Source organism: Verticillium nonalfalfae (assembly GCF_003724135.2).
Source record: "Verticillium nonalfalfae strain VnAa140/NRRL 66861 chromosome Unknown scaffold_59, whole genome shotgun sequence".
Taxonomy (NCBI): domain Eukaryota; kingdom Fungi; phylum Ascomycota; class Sordariomycetes; order Glomerellales; family Plectosphaerellaceae; genus Verticillium; species Verticillium nonalfalfae.
Genome location: NW_021167284.1, coordinates 98,771 through 117,632, shown reverse-complemented (window position 1 = coordinate 117,632; position 18,862 = coordinate 98,771). Strand labels below are relative to the sequence as shown.

Genomic DNA, 18,862 nt, shown 5'->3' with positions numbered 1-18,862 from the left:
CAGATTGTTCCTGCATAGCCCCTGTTTCATCAGCACCAACAAGCCGACATCCAGGCCACCGCTCCGCCCCAACGATCGAATTCTCAAAAAAGAGGCCCCAGGCCATACAATGTGGCGCATTAGGGGCCAACCGCCATCATGCAATCTTCTTGAACCAACGTCTATCAGGCAATGATACAGGTCGTGACTTGGTGCTGTGCCTCAGCTTGCGTGGGCCAACCTCGATTACTTGCCGCGTTGGACGTTGAAGCCACGACCCAAATGCCGACCTGGGGCGCGTAGAGCACGAACTCATAGCCGGAGATGCCAGTTCTTGAGCTGTACACTTTTATTGCATGGGGTCTTCACCATGTCTGACACGGGGGCGAAATTTACTAAGTCCCAGGCTCTGCCATAATAAAACAAGGTACTGTCCATATCTGCTGTCCACGACTGACTTGGGGGGGTAGTCTTTGATCGCCCAGACTCTCTGAGCCCTATTTTGGAAAAGAAAAAAGCATATTTGAGATATTGCAAGCCACTATGAATCTGTTGTTTTATCTACTCTTTACTGTCTTTGTGGGAGTTCTATCGGGAGAGGTTCTCGATCTTGGGGATTTGGAACAATTCTCTCCCAGAACGGTGGGTTCTTCACCCCGTGTCCTCGCACTTCGTTGGCCAATACTGACCGAGAAACTCAGGATGTCAAAGCGCCTTCACTCAGTGGAACCACTGTCTGGCTCTCTGGAAAGGAAGGCAATGGTTACGATGTGTCTCTCTCAGCCGAGACCCAGTCCAAGATCCACGGCATCTTGGAAGCTTGTGGCGAGGTTGACGACAAGTGCTACCAGGAGGTCCGTCAACTGCTTCGCAATGCGGACCTGCAGATCGACGGAGAACTTGAGCGTCGCGGCTTTGTGCAGTTCCTGTCCAAGACGTTCAAGAAAGTGGGCTCTGTCTTCTCGTTTATCGCTGGGGTCCTTATATCCAACTGGTCCATGAAGCAAGAGCAGCCCACAGGCATGTTCGTGCCCCATGAGATCGCAAGCCAGGCCTCCAAATTGGAGACGACTGGAGTAGTCGTCTCTGCAGACGGCACGGCTGTGGCGACTATCACATCAACACCAGATCCGACAGTACTTCAGGGGTATGTGAAGCAAGAAAGATAGTTGTTTCACTAGACTAACTCTTGATTCTCCTGCCAGGTCACAGACTCCTTCCGTCACTCCCGTCACGGAGCCAGAGGGAGAGAGCTCGAGTGGTGATCTTGTCGCCTTTCTGGATGAGGACCTTGCATCACGTATTGACGAGGTCATGCACAGATCTCAAGACTGCGATGATGGCCGTGCCTTTGACCGCGGAGACAAGACGAGGAGGAAACGCGCAACTGGCGGTTTTGGCAAAGCCATCTGCGCGGCGGAGGCAGCGGCAGTCATGAGTCAAAGGGGGGGCCCGTTCAACGACCTTCTGCTCATCAATCCAGCTCATCTGTCCTTCGACTTTGCCGAGACGGCTGGCGCCGTTGCCCGGGCGGCAAATGTTGCGTCAGACTTTGTCCGGGCATACGCGCCAATGCTGGACATTAGTCCAATTCTTGCTGAACAACTAGGGAACCTCCTGTTTGCGTTGGCAGTCAACACATTGATCGAGAACAGGCCGGTCAACCAAAATAATAGGATTGAGGCATCACTGATCAGGACAGAGGCACCAACGGCTTCGCCGACAAGTTGCCCGGACCCAGAATCAACCCCAGTGAGTTCCACGTGCTGTACTCTTTACATGCCTGCGTTTGCTGATCCTCCTGTCATTACCAGCTTCTGTGTGGGTTCGGCAAAGAAACAGATGACTGCAACGTTAAGCTCCCAGAAACATTGGATGACGAACCTACATGTAAGGATGTAAGTCGAGTTACATCCCTGATGGCCTCACCGAACATTTTGGCAAAGGCATTCGACTGACGGTGACCGAAACAGAGCGAACACCAAGGCTGCGAGTGCAATGCGCCTTCGGAGAGCATTGAGAACATTGCTTCTGACGAGGAGCAAAAGTCGATGATTATCATCGCAGACCTGTTTGAGTCTATCGGCCCGCCAAACTCCCCGAAATGCGAACACGATAAGCTGAGTGAGATACCGTCCAACGTCTTTTATTCGTGGGAGAATAAGGTCTCCAGCCGCTTCTGCGAACAGTGGGATGAGAGCACCAAGCTTGAGATGATTGTCGATGCTTCAGGCGAGGACAGGAAGCCCCAGTTCGAGGAGTCGCGTTCCCTCCAACGGCGGACTCCTCCTCCGGATCCAAGCAACTACTCCAAGTACGACTTTAGGCTGCGCTTCACGCCGGCCGAAGAGAAGAAGAAATGTGCGATGGACTGCAACAAGGCGTACTTGACGCTGGCAACAGCTTGCCAGAACAATGGAGGTGAGTTTGCATGCATGTTTGTGAGGCTCCATACGTTGCAATTCTGACCGAAGGGTGTTCCATTAGCCGCGGGCGTTCTCATGGCCAAGAGCGGCAAGGTGGACGTGGACTGTGGGACTTTCGACTATGCGATTGAAGAGAAGGTCGTCTACTCGCCAAAGGAGCCCCCCATGCCTGATCCCGCCACTCCCGCCAAGACGCCCTTGAAGGTATTCCCTCGTTTCTGCTTCGCCGCCGACGCGTTCGGTGACCACGGCGACATCCAACCCAGCATGGTGCGCGATTACAGCTCGTATCCCTGTTACAGGTCGTCTGAGTGGCCCATCAAGCAAGACGACAAGTCCACGTTCCGACGATGGGCGACCATGACGAATGATGTGCCTTATCAATTCAACATTTACTGGAAGCACGGTTGCGTGTCGGAAGGACCGGATGAGGCGTATTCTACGGACCCGTTCAACAGCGGGAAGCCGGACTACAAGCTTTGCTATGACACTATGCGGGACAACTACAGAAAGTGCAACAATGGCGGTGTGGGCGGGAATATCCAGATTGGATGCCTGGTCTATGAGTTCAAGGCGCAGACGGTTCAGTAATTTGAGTGCTGCCAACTGTGTATGAGTATCCGTGAAATGCAGAAATGTCAAGGCTCTGAGTTAGACCACTATGGAATGCTGGGAAATGCCGTTGATAATCAATACTCTCAATAAAGTTCCTATACTTTTTTCTTTTTTGGGTAGCAATGGCCTGTAGTCTCACATGTCGTCCACGTTGGCCTGTTGGTGAACGTGGCGCAACGGCTCCATGTCGACATTTTGTGCACATGTGGCTGTGTTGTGCAAACACAGCCATCACTCGTTTTCAATAAGGCATAAAAGCAGCGGGACCCCTTGTTCACATTCAGGCGGCCCCCCAACTAGGCCAACTAGGGGGCTGGCTCACTGACCGACCGCGATGGCCCGATCGTACCTTGCCTTGGTTCCATGACCGGGCCATGCTGGCGACCCCAAACAGGACGGCTGTAGCGAGCTGTCAATCATGTAAACCTACCACCAATGTCGAGCGTCCAGATTCCAGGATGGTGAGATGCCGTATTTCGCCGTTTGGATCGCCTAATGGCGGGGCAAAAAGCATCGGGTCAAGATGGTCAGGGCGGCAGATGGCGATGGACACATGAATTGCACCTATGGAGCAAGACATGGCTTCAAAAGAGCATGGGAGGTCCCCAGAGGTCGAGTGAGCCAGAGGAGAACCAGGAAAAAGCAAAGGCGACTGGACTAAAGAGTGAGGCGAGCGGCAGCAATACGTAGGATCACCCCTTCCGTGCATGATTGCGCAACAGAGCGTCTGCTCTGATTCGACGTGACGATGGGGGCTGTTGACGCGACCAGCCAACCAGAGACGCGAGCTGTCTTGATTGGGCCATTGTCTCCCTGGGATACGCCTGTCGCAGGTGTGGGCTTAGCATCCAGACGCGTCCGGTCAGGTCCAGCTGCCCGAAAGCGCAGCAGAAAGAAAGAAAGAAAGAAAGAGAGAAGGAAAAAATGGGGGAGCCGCTGATTACTGGGGCGCTGCTGCCAAAGACGGACCTGAGCCTGAACTGACTCTGGAGCTGGAGCAGGTGCACTGGGCAAATGGGCAAAGGACGAAAGAAAAAAAAAATCATGCCCAACACTTGAGCAGTTTCATCTGATCCGTCTGTTCTGCACACAACGCAAAAGAGCAACCGCCAGGGCGAAGCATTTTCAGAAGGGCGACAGTACAATCTAAGGTAGCTTAGACACCGAGCCACGATCACTTCACAGTTTGTTTGCCAAAACACGACGCTCCAGCAGCACCGACTCCCAGCTTCCAAGGGCACGCGGATCATCGATTATCACACAGGCTGTCTCCTGATCCTCCTGTCGCTGCCGAGCCCACTACGCTCTACCTCACCTGAAGGGAAGGGAACCAAAGCGCATCCCAAAAGTCAACCCATCCCTGGCCTCAGATCCCGCCAGCCAAAACCTCCTTTTCACTTGAAGCGCGAAACGCTCAGATAACCCTCCATTCCACCTCTGGGCCCTCCTGTCCTCCCCCCCCCCCCCCCCAAAAAGGACACTCGCCTTGGCCAATCTTCAGATCATCACCACCCATACCACACCCCCGTTGATTCTGAGACAGGGCGACCCCAACTTACCCTCCACCCCTTCTTGTTTCCTGGTTTGATCTGTCTTGATTCAGAACCGACACCCGCGCACGACACTTGACGGAGCCACACGCCTGACCTCGTGTACCATCGCTCCTCCCACCTTCTCGTCGCTAGCTTCATCAGCTCCCATTCAGCTTCGCTCGCAAATCGCACGCCCGGTATCTCAACCTCGCCCCTTGAGCTACTGTCCGTCATCGTGACAGACTTGCGTGTCGGCCCCCTCCAGTTTCTCCCCCAGGCCCCAGAGGTCCCCTACAAGGCTTGCCCCCGTTACCTGGCCAGCACATCTTCATCTGCATCGCCCACTTTGGCCCCCCCGTACGCCCAACCATTCAGACGTCACGAGAGGTGCAAATCTGCATCTGTTTTTTTTTTCTCCTCTTCCTCTTCTGCACCTCATCGCCCAGCTTCGCCCCCCCAGTTTAAAATACCGCGACCCCAAGGGAACCACCCAACCGCCCTGCCAGTCAACTCTCCCCACGCATCTGCCCAACATCAAGGCCCAATCAAATCGGCAAAGACGCACGACGCATCATTCCCAGCGTCACTGAACAGCCAGAAGTAGCAGCAGTAGCAGCAGCAGCCGCCGCCGTCGCCATGGTGTCCTTCTCATGCGAGGTACGTCCCTTTTTCTTCTTGTTTCTGTCCGTCTTCTTTCTGTGTATCTATTTGGGCGCCCGCCCCTCCTTCACCCCGTGTGTCGGGACCTCTTCTCGACTCGACCCCCCCCCCTGGGCCCCCCTTGTTCCCTTCCTCATGCCTCCCGCCCGTCCCCCCTCCACCAAAGCTGGAATCTCCTAATTTCCCCCCGTCGACACCTGACATCACACGCTCGCGCCGCTCCCTCCTAAGCTCTCAAACATACCACCACCACCCTCGACCCTCAACCCCTGCTCACACACCATACCCATACCATACCCGTCCCATACCAGTCCATCCCGAACCTTGACGACCGAACCCCCCCCTTACTTCTGCCCCTCGAGACCCTACTGCTCCTCCTGGCCGCCGTGGGAGCGTGTCCGTGTCTGCGCTTGCGACTACTTGATATATACTCTTGCTTTCCTTCCTCCCTCCCCTCCCTCCTGCCGCCATCCCTCTCTCGAAACCCACAGACTTCGCCTACCCCTCCACGCATACAACAAAACTCAGCCGACGTCCTCTCTGTTCCTCACCCAGCAAATCATCTAACTATTCCTCTCTCGCCTATAGGGTTGTGGTGATGTCTTGACCAAGAAGAAGCTCGACCCCCACAGAAACCGCTGCCGAGGAGCTACTTTCACTTGCATTGACTGCATGGTCTATTTCCCCGGCCTTGAATATCGTGCCCATACCGTAGGTTACACCCGCTCGCTCCGCCAGCATGATGTCTGGCGACTCGTATGCAATGGACATGGGACTGACACCCGTTCTAGAGCTGCATGACAGAAGAACAAAAGTACCAAGGTGCTCTTTATAAACCAAAGAAGCAGAAGCACAACAACAACCAAAACAACCAGCAAGTCGCCATGTCTCAACAACCCTACGTCGAGGACGTTCCCGAGTTTGCTGGCTATGAGTACGACGGCCACAGTGATGACGCCAAAACGCCAGTCGACCTGCCTGAGGCGCCCACCCCGCCGCCCGCTGACGAGGGCCCTGTCAACGTTTTCGATTTCCTTGATCCGTCCGCCACCCCCAACGCATCGACACTCCAGCTAGGCCCTCTTGGCGAGAGGCACATCAACGAAGAGACGCAGCTCGTCCGATACGAGGCAGAGGCCAGCGCCTACCTCGATCCCTCCGGCGCCCCGGCTGACGAAGACCCTGAGGCTCCCTACCAGTATGGCACAGGTCCCATTCCCGGTGCTTTCGAGACGCCTGCCCCGCGCGGTGATCGCAAGAAGAAGGATGGCTCCGACACGAAGAAGGACAAGAAGCGCAAGCGCCTACACCTCGACACGGATCAGATCATGGCGGATGCGCCGCCTGTCCTACACTCTGGTCTCACCGGCGGCCTCAACCGTATGATGCGGCCAGCGTTCCCTCCTTCGCCCGACTATTCTGGCGGTGATGTCGCCGAGGCCCCTGTCAGCCCTCTCAAAAAGAAGAAGCCCTCGAAGCATTCCAAGCACGGCAAGCGCTCAGAGGGCAGCATCGGCAGCAACCTCATGGGGCTGCTCTCGTCCTCCAAGACCAAGACCAAGAAGCGCAAGGTCTCCTCTTCCTCTACGCGCAAGTCCTCCCGCCGCACCGACTCGGACAAGGCTACCAAGCTTATCGAGTACCGTCCTCGTTCGTCAGGCGACGACAAGGAAGGCGCGAATGCCGAGGGCCAGATGGTCGTGTTCCGTCCCAGGGGCGACCTCCTCCTGTCCTATGTCGACAAGGGCCCCGACAGCGACCGCGGCTACAGCATGAAGAAGGCTCTGCGTCACTTCCACCGCGAGCGCGACAACAGCTCTGACAGCCTCGGCAAGACCATTGAGGAGAAGGAGCTGTGGCGGTCGCTGAGGATGCGCAAAAACGATCGCGGCGAGATTGTGCTGTTTGGTCTGTGAGGGGCATTTTGGGGAAAAGGAGGGGAGTTCAGGAGCGATTTGATTTTGTGGTTTTGACCTTCTGATCTTGCGTAATCTTGCACCTGATCCAGATGGCTATTTTTCTCATGATACCTGGTGGACATGGAGATGGAGTGCAGGTCCTGCATGGAAAGTAAAGGGGGGTTGTCACGGTAGTGTTTTCCCACTCGTCACTCTACTTTGAGTTTTTTGCCTGTTCATATTTCTCCCGAGGGCGCACGCTCCTGGCTGGTCTTTGAGCTTACAGAGCAATGGCATGCGCGCGCATGACGATTCTCCTCCTCATCTCTTTGGCTGTTTGCGATATTGGGTCTTGTTCCTTGTACGATGAGAGCCCCAGGGCGTAATACATTTTAGAGATGATCCTGTTGCAAGGGGGTAGGTAGTCCAGTGGCAGCACATGTAGAGATACAAACATTGATCGCATGCTTCAACTTTATGATTGTGTCATGTAAATGAATTGGGGTAAAATGCGTTCGCTCCAAACGCCCGCGCCGTGTCATCAGACTAGATGCATTAATTTCCAAAAAAAAAACAGCCACCGCGTCGCATCCGGGCAGACCGAATCGCGTCCCTTTAAGGAGGGTTTGCGCAGTGTCGAGCACACAGACCAGTCAGACCCGATTGACTCGCGTTCCCTTGCTTGGATGCGCGACTCGACACGCGCGGCCTCGACAACGTTCAAGCATTTCCTTCCCCTGCGCCCCCAAGGCCCCCAAGGCCCCAATGGCCCCCAAACGTCCTATGTCCCTCCATTTTGCATCTGTCCTCACGCGACGCGCAAGGGCAGGATGTGCTGCACCAGGGCCTCCCGTCGACAGAGCGGACACTCGGGCTTCTCGCGGACCCAGTCGCCGATGCAGGACCAGCAGAAGACGTGACCGCAGCCCGTGGCGGCCGGGTCGCGCATGGGCTCGAGGCAGAGGGTGCACTTGCGCTGCTGGGCGCCGGCGACAAAGGCCATGACGGCGGCGTCGTCGAGGTCGTAGCGCGGGGCACCGGCGGGAACGGGGGTGTGTGTCAGGGCGGCGATATCGACGCGGGCCTGGCGCGGGGCGGCATCGCCGGGTGAGGGCGGTAGCAGGACCGACATGTTGGGGGCGTAGGCGTTGTCGGACATGGAGACGTCGGTGGCGGAGGGGGATGAGGCGTCGCGGCGGTCTGCTGCCGCCGCCGCTGCTGCTGCTTCGTCGGCCGAGGAGGCGAGGGTCTGGCGGACGTGGAGGTAGGACTGCACGGCGAGCTGGACGACGAGCAGCAGGCCGAGGAGCTCGTAGCCGGCGCGGTCGGGGGTCGAGGGCACGGTGCGGGTGAAGAGGTAGCGGAAGCCGAGGAGGCGCTTGGCGAGCTCGTAGTAGGTGCCGGAGAAGTAAAAGGTGGCGAGGGTCAGGGCGTGCAGGGGCGCGGCCGAGGTGTAGGTCGGCAGGTGGGCGAGGAGGTAGCGGCACACGGCGGCGTCGCGCGGCCGGCCCTTGTTGCGGGCTGTGTGCAGGCGGCCCTCGAGGTAGAGGCGCAGGCGGGTGCGTAGCGAGGGCAGGGCGCGGGCGCCGAGGTGCGGGAGCAGGACGCTCGCGAGGATGTAGGCGGCGCGCCGGGACAACGCGGGCAGACGGGCGGCGCCGTGGCGCGATGTGTCGATCTGGATGACGTCGCAGTATTCCTCGCCGAGCGTGCGGTTGCCGACGAGTGTCGTCAGCGAGAGGTAGAGCGTCTCGGCAAAGGCGCGCGTTGTTGGCAGGTGTGCGTGGGCGGAGCGGGCGCCGAGGAGACGGCGATGAATGTCGGAGAGCGTGTTGGAGAGGGTGCCCTTAAAGTAGGCGTCCTTCTGATGGGCGCGTATTATGTCGGGTGCCGCGGCGTAGGGGTAGGGAAATGTCGTTGATGTTGTGGTCATTGTGAAGGAGGGGCGGGCAGGGGGTGCCGCGGTCTGGGGGTGTTTGGACTCAGGTAGCCTTGGAAATATCCACCAAGAAACGGAATGGAGCAGAACTGTAGGTACGGTTGGAGTTTGGATTGTCGTCGCAGGCCCTTGATGGTTGTCGTTGGTGCCCCGAGGCGGTATCGTCGGAGTTGGAGTGGTGATGTTGCTTCGATGTTGAACCTCGGTGGTGAGGTGCCTCAGCTTCGTCTTGCCCCGGCACTCGGCTCACATGCTTCAGGGGAGCTGTGGCCAATCACAGGGGCTGCGCATTGCTGGTTGCAATAACACTATTCTGCAGCTGGTGCCGGCCGTCAGACACAAGGCTGACGTACCGCCGTATCGCCCCCCTATCTGTACTGCAGGGAGACGTTGCAAACTGCTGCACCTGCTGAATCCCCTGGATTTGTTCATCTTCGACGTGGCCACGCGACCTCGACCTCGACTTGCACCTTTTTCCCCGCCGCCCTTCCTCCCCGCCCTGTGCCATCCTCTCCTTCTCTCTCGATGATCGAACAACCAACGACCAGCCATGGACGGTGACCCCAAGGTCGAGTCGGGCCTAGACTCCTTCAGCCTGACCTTTCCCCTGCCATATCGCGTTGGCTTCATCATCATCCTGGGTACGTCAGACACGGCCATGAGGCCCCCCCCCCTCCCCTCCTTTCCACTTTCATGCTGACCCCTCCAGCTGTCTGGGGCTGGGGCATCAACCTCCAGTACCTCGCGCAAGCCAAGATCGATGTGCCCTCCCTCATTAAATACCCCGCGAGAGCATCCCCGACGCAACCGGCACATCATCTGTCGACCTACCGCCTGGCCACCGTCCTCTCGGCCCTCTTCTCCTTTTCTATCACGATATTCTGGCTCTTCACCCGCCGTAACCCCGAACTCGTTATTCAATATGACTGGATGCCCATGACATTCCTCGTGGCCACGGTCGGCGTCTTCTTCTTCCCCTTGCGGACCTTTACCCACCATGGCCGCACTCGCTTTCTCCAGACCTTGCGCCGCGTCAGCATTGGCGGCATCGCTCAGGCGCAGGACGGCAAATTTGGCGACATTCTCCTGGCCGATGCCCTGACCAGCTACGCCAAGGTTCTCGCAGACCTTTACGTCACCCTCTGCATGTTCTTCACCCCCAACGGTGCCTCCACGGCCCGCCCCGATCGCGGCTGCGGCGGCGCCGTCATGGTGCCCCTCATCATGGCCGTTCCGAGCGCCATTCGACTGCGCCAGTGCCTGACCGAGTACTTCCGCGTCCGCCGCGCCCCCTACAAGGAATCCACCGGCTGGGGCGGCCAGCACCTGGCCAACGCCGCCAAGTACTCGACCGCATTCCCCGTCATCATCCTGAGCGCCATCCAGCGCAGCCTGCCTGCCGACCAGCCCAGGCCGGGCCTCAACCGCGCCTGGCTCGCCGCCGTCCTGCTCAACTCGCTCTACTCGTTCTACTGGGACGTCACCAAGGATTGGGACCTCACCCTCTTCGCCCCGGCCCGCGAGCGCAGCGCCCCAGACCACCCCTTTGGCCTGCGGCGCCGCCTGCTCTTCTATCCCCCGCTCGTCTACTATCTTGTCATGGGCCTCGACCTCATGCTGCGGTGCACCTGGGCCCTCAAGCTGAGCCCCCACCTTGATCGCTTGACGGATTTTGAAAGCTCCATCTTCCTCATTCAGTTCCTCGAGGTCTTCCGCCGCTGGGTGTGGATCTTCTTCCGCGTCGAGACGGAGTGGATCAGGAATTCGCCGACCGGCCTTGGCGTGGATGACATCCTGCTCGGCGACTACCAGGGTAAGTATGACTCGGAAGACGACGACGAGGGCTTTATGAACTAGAACCATTGCCCCTTTCCCCCCCTTTTTTTTTTTTTTTTAACTTCCATCTGGCGGTGCGTAATGACCAATGTATCACTAGGGAGTTTGGATAGACGGCGGTGATTGTTTGGATAGGATTTAGAGGCTGCCACGCGATTATTCTGGCATATAGTCTGCATGCGGGTGGTATGCATTCGCAAGGCCCAAGGGGCTGGTACAACAACCATGTGCACAATTTAAAATCAGATCATCCAAGCAGAAGTGCATTACTTCCAGCTACTCCAAGGCAGCCATGATGATCTCCCCGGTGTTGTTGGGGCCTTGAGTTGCTCCAGACACATAGATTGAAAGTTGCGCACCATCATCTTGTCGCCGCAGTCACATCGACACCCGATGCCGCCTTCTCTCTCCACGGTCCCCTTCATGCCGTCCAGCGTTTCCGAAGACAATAGCTGTCCTCCAGGCGCATTATCAGGGCATTGGTAGAACTGTCCATGGCGGTATCCGATGTCCTCAAAGTGGTGCACCTGTGAAGGTTCAAGCAGCATCGCCACTCCGAGGGAGTGAATAGGCGCATCCCCCCACTGCCAATCGTCAGCCAGAAACACTTTGCCAATTCTTCCGCCGGCAACTTTCCCAGCAACTTTCCCCCCCAGACGACGGACTTGTTCCGACGGCAGACACATCACAGGCGGCGGAAACGTACCCTCTCAAAAAAGAACCCCCCCCGCCTCATCCATCGCCGCAAAATAGTCCTGATACCGCCGGCCTCTGAAGAAGTCCATGTCCCCAATCTCAAAGTTGCTCCAGTAGTGGCACCCGCTCCACGAGTCCCCGCGCCGGTCCGTGTTGTCGAGGAACAGGCCCAGCCATCCCCTCAGCGGCCACGGCAGCACGGCCGCGTTGACGGTAGCCCGCCACAGCCCCAGCGTCGGCAGGCCCTTGGCCTCCTTGTAGGCGCTCGTGCGCGCGAACAGCGACGGCACCGTGTTGAGCAGTTCCCGGAGGGCAATGGTGTAGCCGTAGACCTTGCCGGTGCGGGCCATCTCGGCGAACGGGTCGTAGGTCAGGGCGCAGTAAAAGTCCGTGTCCGGGTCGAGGCGCCAGTACCAGCGGTACGGCTGCATGACGTCGAGGTTGTAGAGCTGGCTGTGTTTGTTGGCATTCTCATCAGCGAGTTCCTGTGCAGAGATGCATGGGAGCAAAGGGGACGAAGGGCAGCGCAAGGGACGGCGTCTCGAAACTGGACCCCCCAAGTTGAGAGTGTCGATGGCAGAGATGAAGGATAAGAGAGAAACGTACCCCGAATAGAAGCGGCACATGCGGTGATACCCCTCCTCCCCGCCGTGAAAGACGTTCTTCTCCTCCTGTTCTTTGATCGCTGCGCGCGCCGCGTCGGCGTCCATGCCCTCGGGAAACCCCCATACTTCGGGCGGGATGACTTCGAAGCTGACGTTGGCGGCCGTGGACCCCCGTATGGCGTCAATGAATTCTTGCTCCCACTCTTCGTCGTTGAAGAAGATGATTGGATACGTGTACCACCGATTGAAGTGCTGCTCGAGGGATACGATGGTATGCCGCGCCTGCTCGCGCTCCGAGTTCCGCGCCATCATCACGAACACGGCATCTTCGCGCGGGGCGGATAGGTCGGGCTCGCGGCAAGAGGTTGCGAAGGGGGCATCAAGGGGGGCCGAGGGACGGTGGACGAAAAAGGAACGACGGTGAAGATAGGATTCCGTAATGGCGAGGAGGAACAGGGAAAGCATGAATCGGAGTGGGAGTCGGCGGAGGAGGCGGCGGGCGTGGCGGTTGTAAGTCCTGAAGACGGTCATAGCCAGAGGCAATGGGCCGGAGGACCACTTTTCCAGAAAACTACGTAGAAGCGTTGTCAACAAAAGCATACAAGGTACAAGTCGCCGTAACAATCACTCGATAGTTGATGGCCAGTGTCAGAGAGCTTTGGGGTGAGCAGAGTGAAGCGGTCTCACGCAGGAACAGCCGCGGTCGATTGTCAGGTAGGGGGTCGTGATACATCTGAATTCTGGCCCGGCGCAACCCCTATATACGCACTCTCGTAGCCCCAGTCCCTAGCCAACCCACCTCATCCCATACCTGTATATGTGCCTCCTTATATAACGCCTCACTAGCTCGAAGTAAGAGTCTGTGACGGTGAGACGATAGACGTTCCTTTCGGGGCAACTTTCTCGGTGGACACTGACTCTTAAAACCCTCCGGAGCAAACGTTAATTCTGGCGAGACCGCGCACCAAGGATATTTAGTTTGATGACCTCGATATCACGTACTCGGAGTCTGAAAGTAGAAAACTCGGTTCTCTTCTCTTCAGTTGTCCCAAACCATAGGCCAAGTTAGTGAGTTGGGTGCGTGCAGCAAAAGGCATGATATGACGGATCAAAGAGACATGGGATTGGGCGCTCCCAGCAAATCAGACCTCCTACCGGCATGCTCCGCGCGCGCACACCCGTTGTATTATTGAGGCCATGATGATTAGTAATAGATAAAAAAAAACTGGAATACACGGAATGGCTGTCGACTTGACAAGGTAGTAGACAGGGTAAAGGTGAGCTATGACGCGACGACAGGTCCAGCCTCGATGATTGCAACTTACCATGTTCCCTTGTGATATGACGAAGATTGCCAGCCCATATCTCTTACCAGATGTACGACGAGTTTCTACTGGTAACACACGAAAGTAATCCCGCAATGTAGTGGACGACAACATGACGTACAGGTGAGAGTGATACCTAGCTGACACATAGCAAATCCCAGATACAGCTATATGTTCACAGCACAATGGGCTGTGGCCAAGCTGGGTATTTGGCTGCCTGGCTCCTTCCGTTCCACTTTCTCCTAAAGTGTTGCCTCCATGGAGAAGATTGAATCCCAGTTGTTGTCCACAAAGATTGAGATTAAGCAGGAAGCCCTAGGATCTGATGGAGAACTGGGTCTACCAGAACCATTTTGCATTGGCAACAAAGACTAGCGTGTAAGTCAAAGAGCGTACATGGAATAATGGTGAGATCGGCATGTGGTGTTATGTATGAGCGCAACATTCGTTTGAGATTAAAACAAACCAGGCCCAGGAAATTCTTAGAAGATGAAATGCAAGAATAGCTTTGCGAAAGAGGTTGAGCGCGAAAAGCAATGTGAGACGCTTGCATTTATAGATCACGGCAATATATGGCTGTTCTTGTATGGGTTGAGACGCCCGAGGTAGAAGCCGAGACAACAGTTTCTGCCAAAGAATTCGTGTAGCTCAATGACACAAGTTACTTTAGAAATTGTAGAGGTTTATTGCCTAAATGAACATAATTGTCTGTCAACACAAATACCTAATACCTGCAACGGCCGAGGAAGCGAATGCAATGCGGTCATTGACGTTTGCAGTGGGGGGGATCTGCTCCCAGACAATTGGGCCGTGCTTGCGCTCTTCATTACATAATCGAAGAACCAGTCACGTGCCGTGGCTGGTGTCACCTAGAGCATCATCCTAACCAATCAGAAGCTGCCCCTGGATCCCCCAGCCCCGTCATTTTGGCATGTCCCGGGATGGTTCGTTGATGAAGCGACCGACTCTTTGCTCACCCCCCCAACGCCCCTCCCCTCCTGCTCATTCTTTCCTGGCTATCCCTCCGACACCCTAGCATCGCGCGACGACTCACTTGCTCAACATCACCATCGCTTTTGTCGCAACATCACTACGCGCCACAGGCGAAAAATACTGGCTGCGAAGAGATTGTGCGCACCCATTGTTACGCGCCTCGAACAAGACTGTCTTCGATAGACCGATTCACCCGAAGAAGACGCGCGCGCCATTAGTCTCCAAACCTCCACAATAACGCGCTTCACTGTTTACACCTTCCGCCACCCACGACTCGGCACATCGCGTCCTCACCCGCATCGACTTCAACTCATCGACGTCCACCTTGGGCGCGTCTGACCTTTCTTGCACGTATACTCAGCTGCATTGCTTGCTTTGCATCTGGCTTGCGTCGCGTCCCATAGTTTCACCCTCGCCGCTCAAGGCCCCATCAGACGTTCGCTGCTGCCATGTTCTACTCAGAAGCTTTGCTGCAGAAGAGCGGTCCGCTCGCTCGAGTATGGCTGTCGGCCAATCTCGAGAAGCGCCTCTCCAAGACACACATCCTTCAATCTAACCTCCAGGACAGTGTTGAGGCCATCATCATGCCGTCGCAGGCACCCATGGCTCTCCGCCTCAGTGGTCAGCTTTTGCTCGGTGTCGTCAGGATCTACAGCCGGAAAGCCCGGTACCTCCTCGACGACTGCAATGAAGCTTCTATGAAGATCAAAATGGTATGTGTTCACGATCGCGTTTTGGACGCGTCACGTTGACTAACTCGCGCAGGCATTCCGCTCCAGCGACAACCACGACATTCCAGAGGGCACCTTGCACATCACCAACCGCGAAGCGCTGATGCTTCCCGATAAAATCACGCCTCACGACAACCTCGAGCTGCCGCCTGCACCTGACGCCACCTGGCTGCTCTCGCAACTCGGCGACGATGTGATCGCGCAGCCCATGGGCCGCAAGGGACGCGCCAGCAACCGCGACATCAACTTGCAGGAGGATTTCAACAACAGCCAATTCCTCCAAGACTCCACGCCAATGGACATCGACCTAGTCATGGGCGATGGCGACATGATCGAGCTGGACCTTGACTTTGGCGATGGCGACGACGACCTCACTAGGATAGAGAACACCATTGAAATGGGCCGTGACGCGCCAGATGCGCGACCAGCAGAGGACGACGTATTCAGCGAGCTGGATGTGACCGCCCGTCAAAAGGACCTACCGGGCCGCGAGGAGTCGCTGGCCCTCGACTTCGGTGATGGAGAGCCACGTATTGCCGACAATGACGGTGACATTACCATGGGCATGGACGATGCCGACTTCCACTTCAACGATGTCGATCACTCTGAGCTTCCCGCTCCTTTGGCTCAACCAGACATCAATCGTGCGCGCATCTCTGAGTCGCCCCTCTCCGACATTGACGAGGACATCACCGCGAGACTGAACGAGGAAGTTTCTCAATGGCAGAACGCGGACCTCTACGAGCCGACCGAAGAACAAGACCAGTCTCTAGTGCGTCACACGCAGAGGGCGAGGAAGAGAAAGGTGCTCGTTCCAGACGACCAGACCATGCTGTCCAGCAATGCCATCAAGGAACAGCAGGCGAATCGCGATAACATCCTGAAGCCCCAGTCCTTCCTGCCAAGGGATCCCTTCGTTCTGGCCTTGGTTGATATGCAAAAGAGCGGCGGATTCGTCTCCAATATCTTGCTCGACGGTCGCAGTGCGGCCTGGGCTCCTGAACTGCGGGGCCTGCTGTCTTTCGGACCTGGACGCGCGCCAGAGCTCAAGAGGAAACGCGACAGCGGGATTGCTGATATGGAGAGCGACAATGACAACGCTGCATCCAAGTCTCCACGCCTGGAAATCGGCGAGGACGACGACTTTGCTGTTGGCGATGCTGGCCTCAATAGATCTAGCATCGTGGCCGATGACGGCACGGTACTCGAGATCGCTGCTGATGACGACGACATGGGCTTCCAGATGGGTGACGATGACGGCCAGACCGGCGAGATCGAGGGTAACACGATACCCGCTTTCGACGACACGGTCGCCCCCATCGTCCACCCTCAGGACAGCGGGCCTGTGTCGCTCGGCACCAAGCATGCCGTACACATTCTTCGCGACCTCTTCGGCGCCGACGCCGAGAACGACGACGAGAAGCGCAGCAAGACGTCCGTTGTCTTCCAGGATCTCCTCCCCGAGAAGCGGACCACCAAAGCCGACGCGACCAAGATGTTCTTCGAGTGCCTCGTGCTTGCAACGAAGGATGCCATCAAGGTCGAGCAGGGTGATGCCCTCGGCGCTCCCATCCGTGTCCGCGGCAAGCGTGGCCTCTGGGGCGCGTGGGCTGAGCGCGAGGCTGGCGGCGAGATCGCCGAGGAGGAGCAAGTTGCCGACGAGGCTGAGCAGCGTGAGCCATCACCAGCCGCCGTCAGCGCACAGGCCGTTGCCGTTGGTGCGTGAACGAGCAAGGCGAGTGCTGGCTGGCTGGCCTGGGAGTAATGTGCATCATGACGGACGCGCGAAAAGATGACGACTCTTTTTTTATTTCTTTGGCGCGCGGATCCTCATCATGCCTGGACTTGTATTACTACTCGGACCGTTTTTACTCGGCTCAGGCTCTGAGGCCTGGACGATGCGGCGTTGGAGGCGTTATTCCCGTCGAGAAGGGACTTTTTCGATACCACGGCACGGGACGACTGATTGATTGCGAAGGATGTCAAGAGGACGGCTGTCAGGCGAACGGGGTGAGCTGGGGAGAGATGAAAAGCATGGCCTGCAGGTGGGAGCCTGTTCGAGCGGCATCGTTTCTCTGTGCTGTCTGAGCGAGGCTTTTGGATGGGGGTTTGTTGGATTTATCGAAGGCATGGACGGTAGGATACTTCTTGTAGCCGTGCGGTTAATACAGGATGTTAGCGTAACGCGATTGACCATGTTGTGATGTTGCAATCTGAGGTCGCGCTGCTCGGGGTTGAGCGAGATGAGCACAGTCTCTGGCAGCTGCATCGAAGGGTTGCCAGCTGAGACAACGACAACAAATAGCTTCAATACGTTGTTCGTCATTCTAAACTGTCAAGCTTCGTTGCGGCTTTGCTGACTTGTAGATTGGTGTCATGGAAAGCCTGAAGCGGGATACCTAGTTTGTCTCAGCCTGTGTAAGGTATATGAAGAAGAACTCCAGGCATTGGCATGCGTAGAAACGTACGGCTGTGTCTACTTGGCATGCTTCCAACCCGGAGCCGACAAGCACCAAGCACGGTGTCTCTATTAATCGCAAACACCACGACTCCACGAGCCAGCAGTCAGCCAAGAAAGACCCTTGGACATCTGACATCATCCGCTGTGGGTTGCGTAGACGCGCCCCTCCACAGCTTGAGCATCTTCGCATCGGGCCTGTTTCTTGCTTGCCTCGTCATTCTTCCCAGCAATAAATAACCTGCATCCAGATCTGCCCTGTTCATCCAAACGCAAAGCACATAAAGAGCCAACTCTTTCCCGGCGCTATAGTTCTTTCTCGTTTGCTCTTTGTCCCCTTCCGTTCTAGAAAAGCAAACTCCACCTTTGGTTCCTGCATTAGACTCGAACGCCATTTTCCGCCCGCCCGTCAAACCGCTGATCGCGCATCGCTCCGTTGACGACCCCGCATCCACACTTCTGACTTCCACCTGGCACTCGTTCCTCCTGTTTCCGCACCCCCCCAGACGAAAAAAAAAACACCACACGACCCGACGCAGACAGACAGTCCCTGCAACCATGCCCGCCCCTTCGCAGCTCGCCATTGCCACGCAGGCCGTCACCCGCCTCCTGCGCGAGGAGATCTCGTATGAGCAGGAGCTCATCCAGCAGCAGGGCAAGGTCACGACGCTCGATGCCGAGGTGCAGTCTGGTCTGCCAGACGAGGATGGCAACCGCGCGCATATGCTGAAGCAGCTGGTAAGCCTCCCCCTCCCCCTGGATGAACTGCATCCAGCATCAAGGGCCGCCCCTCCCCGGAAAAGGATCAGCCTCAGAGCACAACAAGTCGTCGCTGCTTGCCCCTGGTGGGTGGGAGCGCCGGTGGATTGCATTCACGGCTGACGTCCATGTAGAAACAGGCTGTTGTCGAGACGGAGAACGTCTTCCCCCGCATAAAGGAGCGCATCGGCGACGCGACGATCAAGCTTGAGGAGCAGATTGCGCTGGCGGAGAGCAACGGCACACCTGCTGAGGAGTTGGAGCTTGCGAGGGTGGCGTTGACCAAGGGCCAGGAGGCGCAGAACACGGTTCGCAACGGCATTGCTTAAATAATGGGGGGAGGAAAGCGCGAAAACTTATATTCAGAACATGCATCATGAAATGAGGCGGTCTGTCTACATGGTGGGAAG

The 18,862-nt window shown here is 56.9% G+C and overlaps 7 protein-coding genes across 7 annotated transcripts; 5 read left to right on the top strand and 2 right to left on the bottom strand.

Annotated features, from left to right (window-relative positions):
* Positions 1-522: 522 nt before the first annotated feature.
* D7B24_007384 (uncharacterized protein) lies at positions 523-2,996 on the top strand (the record flags this gene model as incomplete). Its single annotated transcript, XM_028641494.1, has 6 exons — positions 523-621; positions 681-1,126; positions 1,185-1,731; positions 1,794-1,877; positions 1,953-2,400; positions 2,467-2,996. 6 exons carry the CDS (start codon positions 523-525, stop codon positions 2,994-2,996), a joined length of 2,154 nt encoding a protein of 717 aa, XP_028494487.1.
* A 2,888-nt stretch (positions 2,997-5,884) lies between these two features.
* D7B24_007383 (uncharacterized protein) lies at positions 5,885-7,128 on the top strand (the record flags this gene model as incomplete). Its single annotated transcript, XM_028641493.1, has 2 exons — positions 5,885-5,923; positions 6,004-7,128. 2 exons carry the CDS (start codon positions 5,885-5,887, stop codon positions 7,126-7,128), a joined length of 1,164 nt encoding a protein of 387 aa, XP_028494486.1.
* Positions 7,129-7,918: 790 nt separating this feature from the next.
* Positions 7,919-9,043, bottom strand: PEX10 (peroxisome biogenesis factor 10; the record flags this gene model as incomplete). Its single annotated transcript, XM_028641492.1, has 1 exon — positions 7,919-9,043. The coding sequence occupies one exon, from the start codon at positions 9,041-9,043 to the stop codon at positions 7,919-7,921; it is 1,125 nt and encodes a 374-aa protein (XP_028494485.1).
* A 556-nt stretch (positions 9,044-9,599) lies between these two features.
* On the top strand, positions 9,600-10,906 carry ERD1 (protein-ER retention protein; the record flags this gene model as incomplete). The annotated part of the gene is made up of 2 exons (XM_028641491.1): positions 9,600-9,690; positions 9,759-10,906. The coding sequence occupies 2 exons, from the start codon at positions 9,600-9,602 to the stop codon at positions 10,904-10,906; spliced, it is 1,239 nt and encodes a 412-aa protein (XP_028494484.1).
* Positions 10,907-11,595: 689 nt separating this feature from the next.
* On the bottom strand, positions 11,596-12,651 carry D7B24_007380 (uncharacterized protein; the record flags this gene model as incomplete). The annotated part of the gene is made up of 1 exon (XM_028641490.1): positions 11,596-12,651. One exon carries the CDS (start codon positions 12,649-12,651, stop codon positions 11,596-11,598), a length of 1,056 nt encoding a protein of 351 aa, XP_028494483.1.
* A 2,302-nt stretch (positions 12,652-14,953) lies between these two features.
* MCD1 (sister chromatid cohesion protein 1) lies at positions 14,954-16,961 on the top strand (the record flags this gene model as incomplete). The annotated part of the gene is made up of 2 exons (XM_028641489.1): positions 14,954-15,217; positions 15,270-16,961. The coding sequence occupies 2 exons, from the start codon at positions 14,954-14,956 to the stop codon at positions 16,959-16,961; spliced, it is 1,956 nt and encodes a 651-aa protein (XP_028494482.1).
* A 1,290-nt stretch (positions 16,962-18,251) lies between these two features.
* D7B24_007378 (uncharacterized protein) lies at positions 18,252-18,781 on the top strand (the record flags this gene model as incomplete). Its single annotated transcript, XM_028641488.1, has 2 exons — positions 18,252-18,431; positions 18,587-18,781. 2 exons carry the CDS (start codon positions 18,252-18,254, stop codon positions 18,779-18,781), a joined length of 375 nt encoding a protein of 124 aa, XP_028494481.1.
* Between the last annotated feature and the right edge of the window lie 81 nt (positions 18,782-18,862).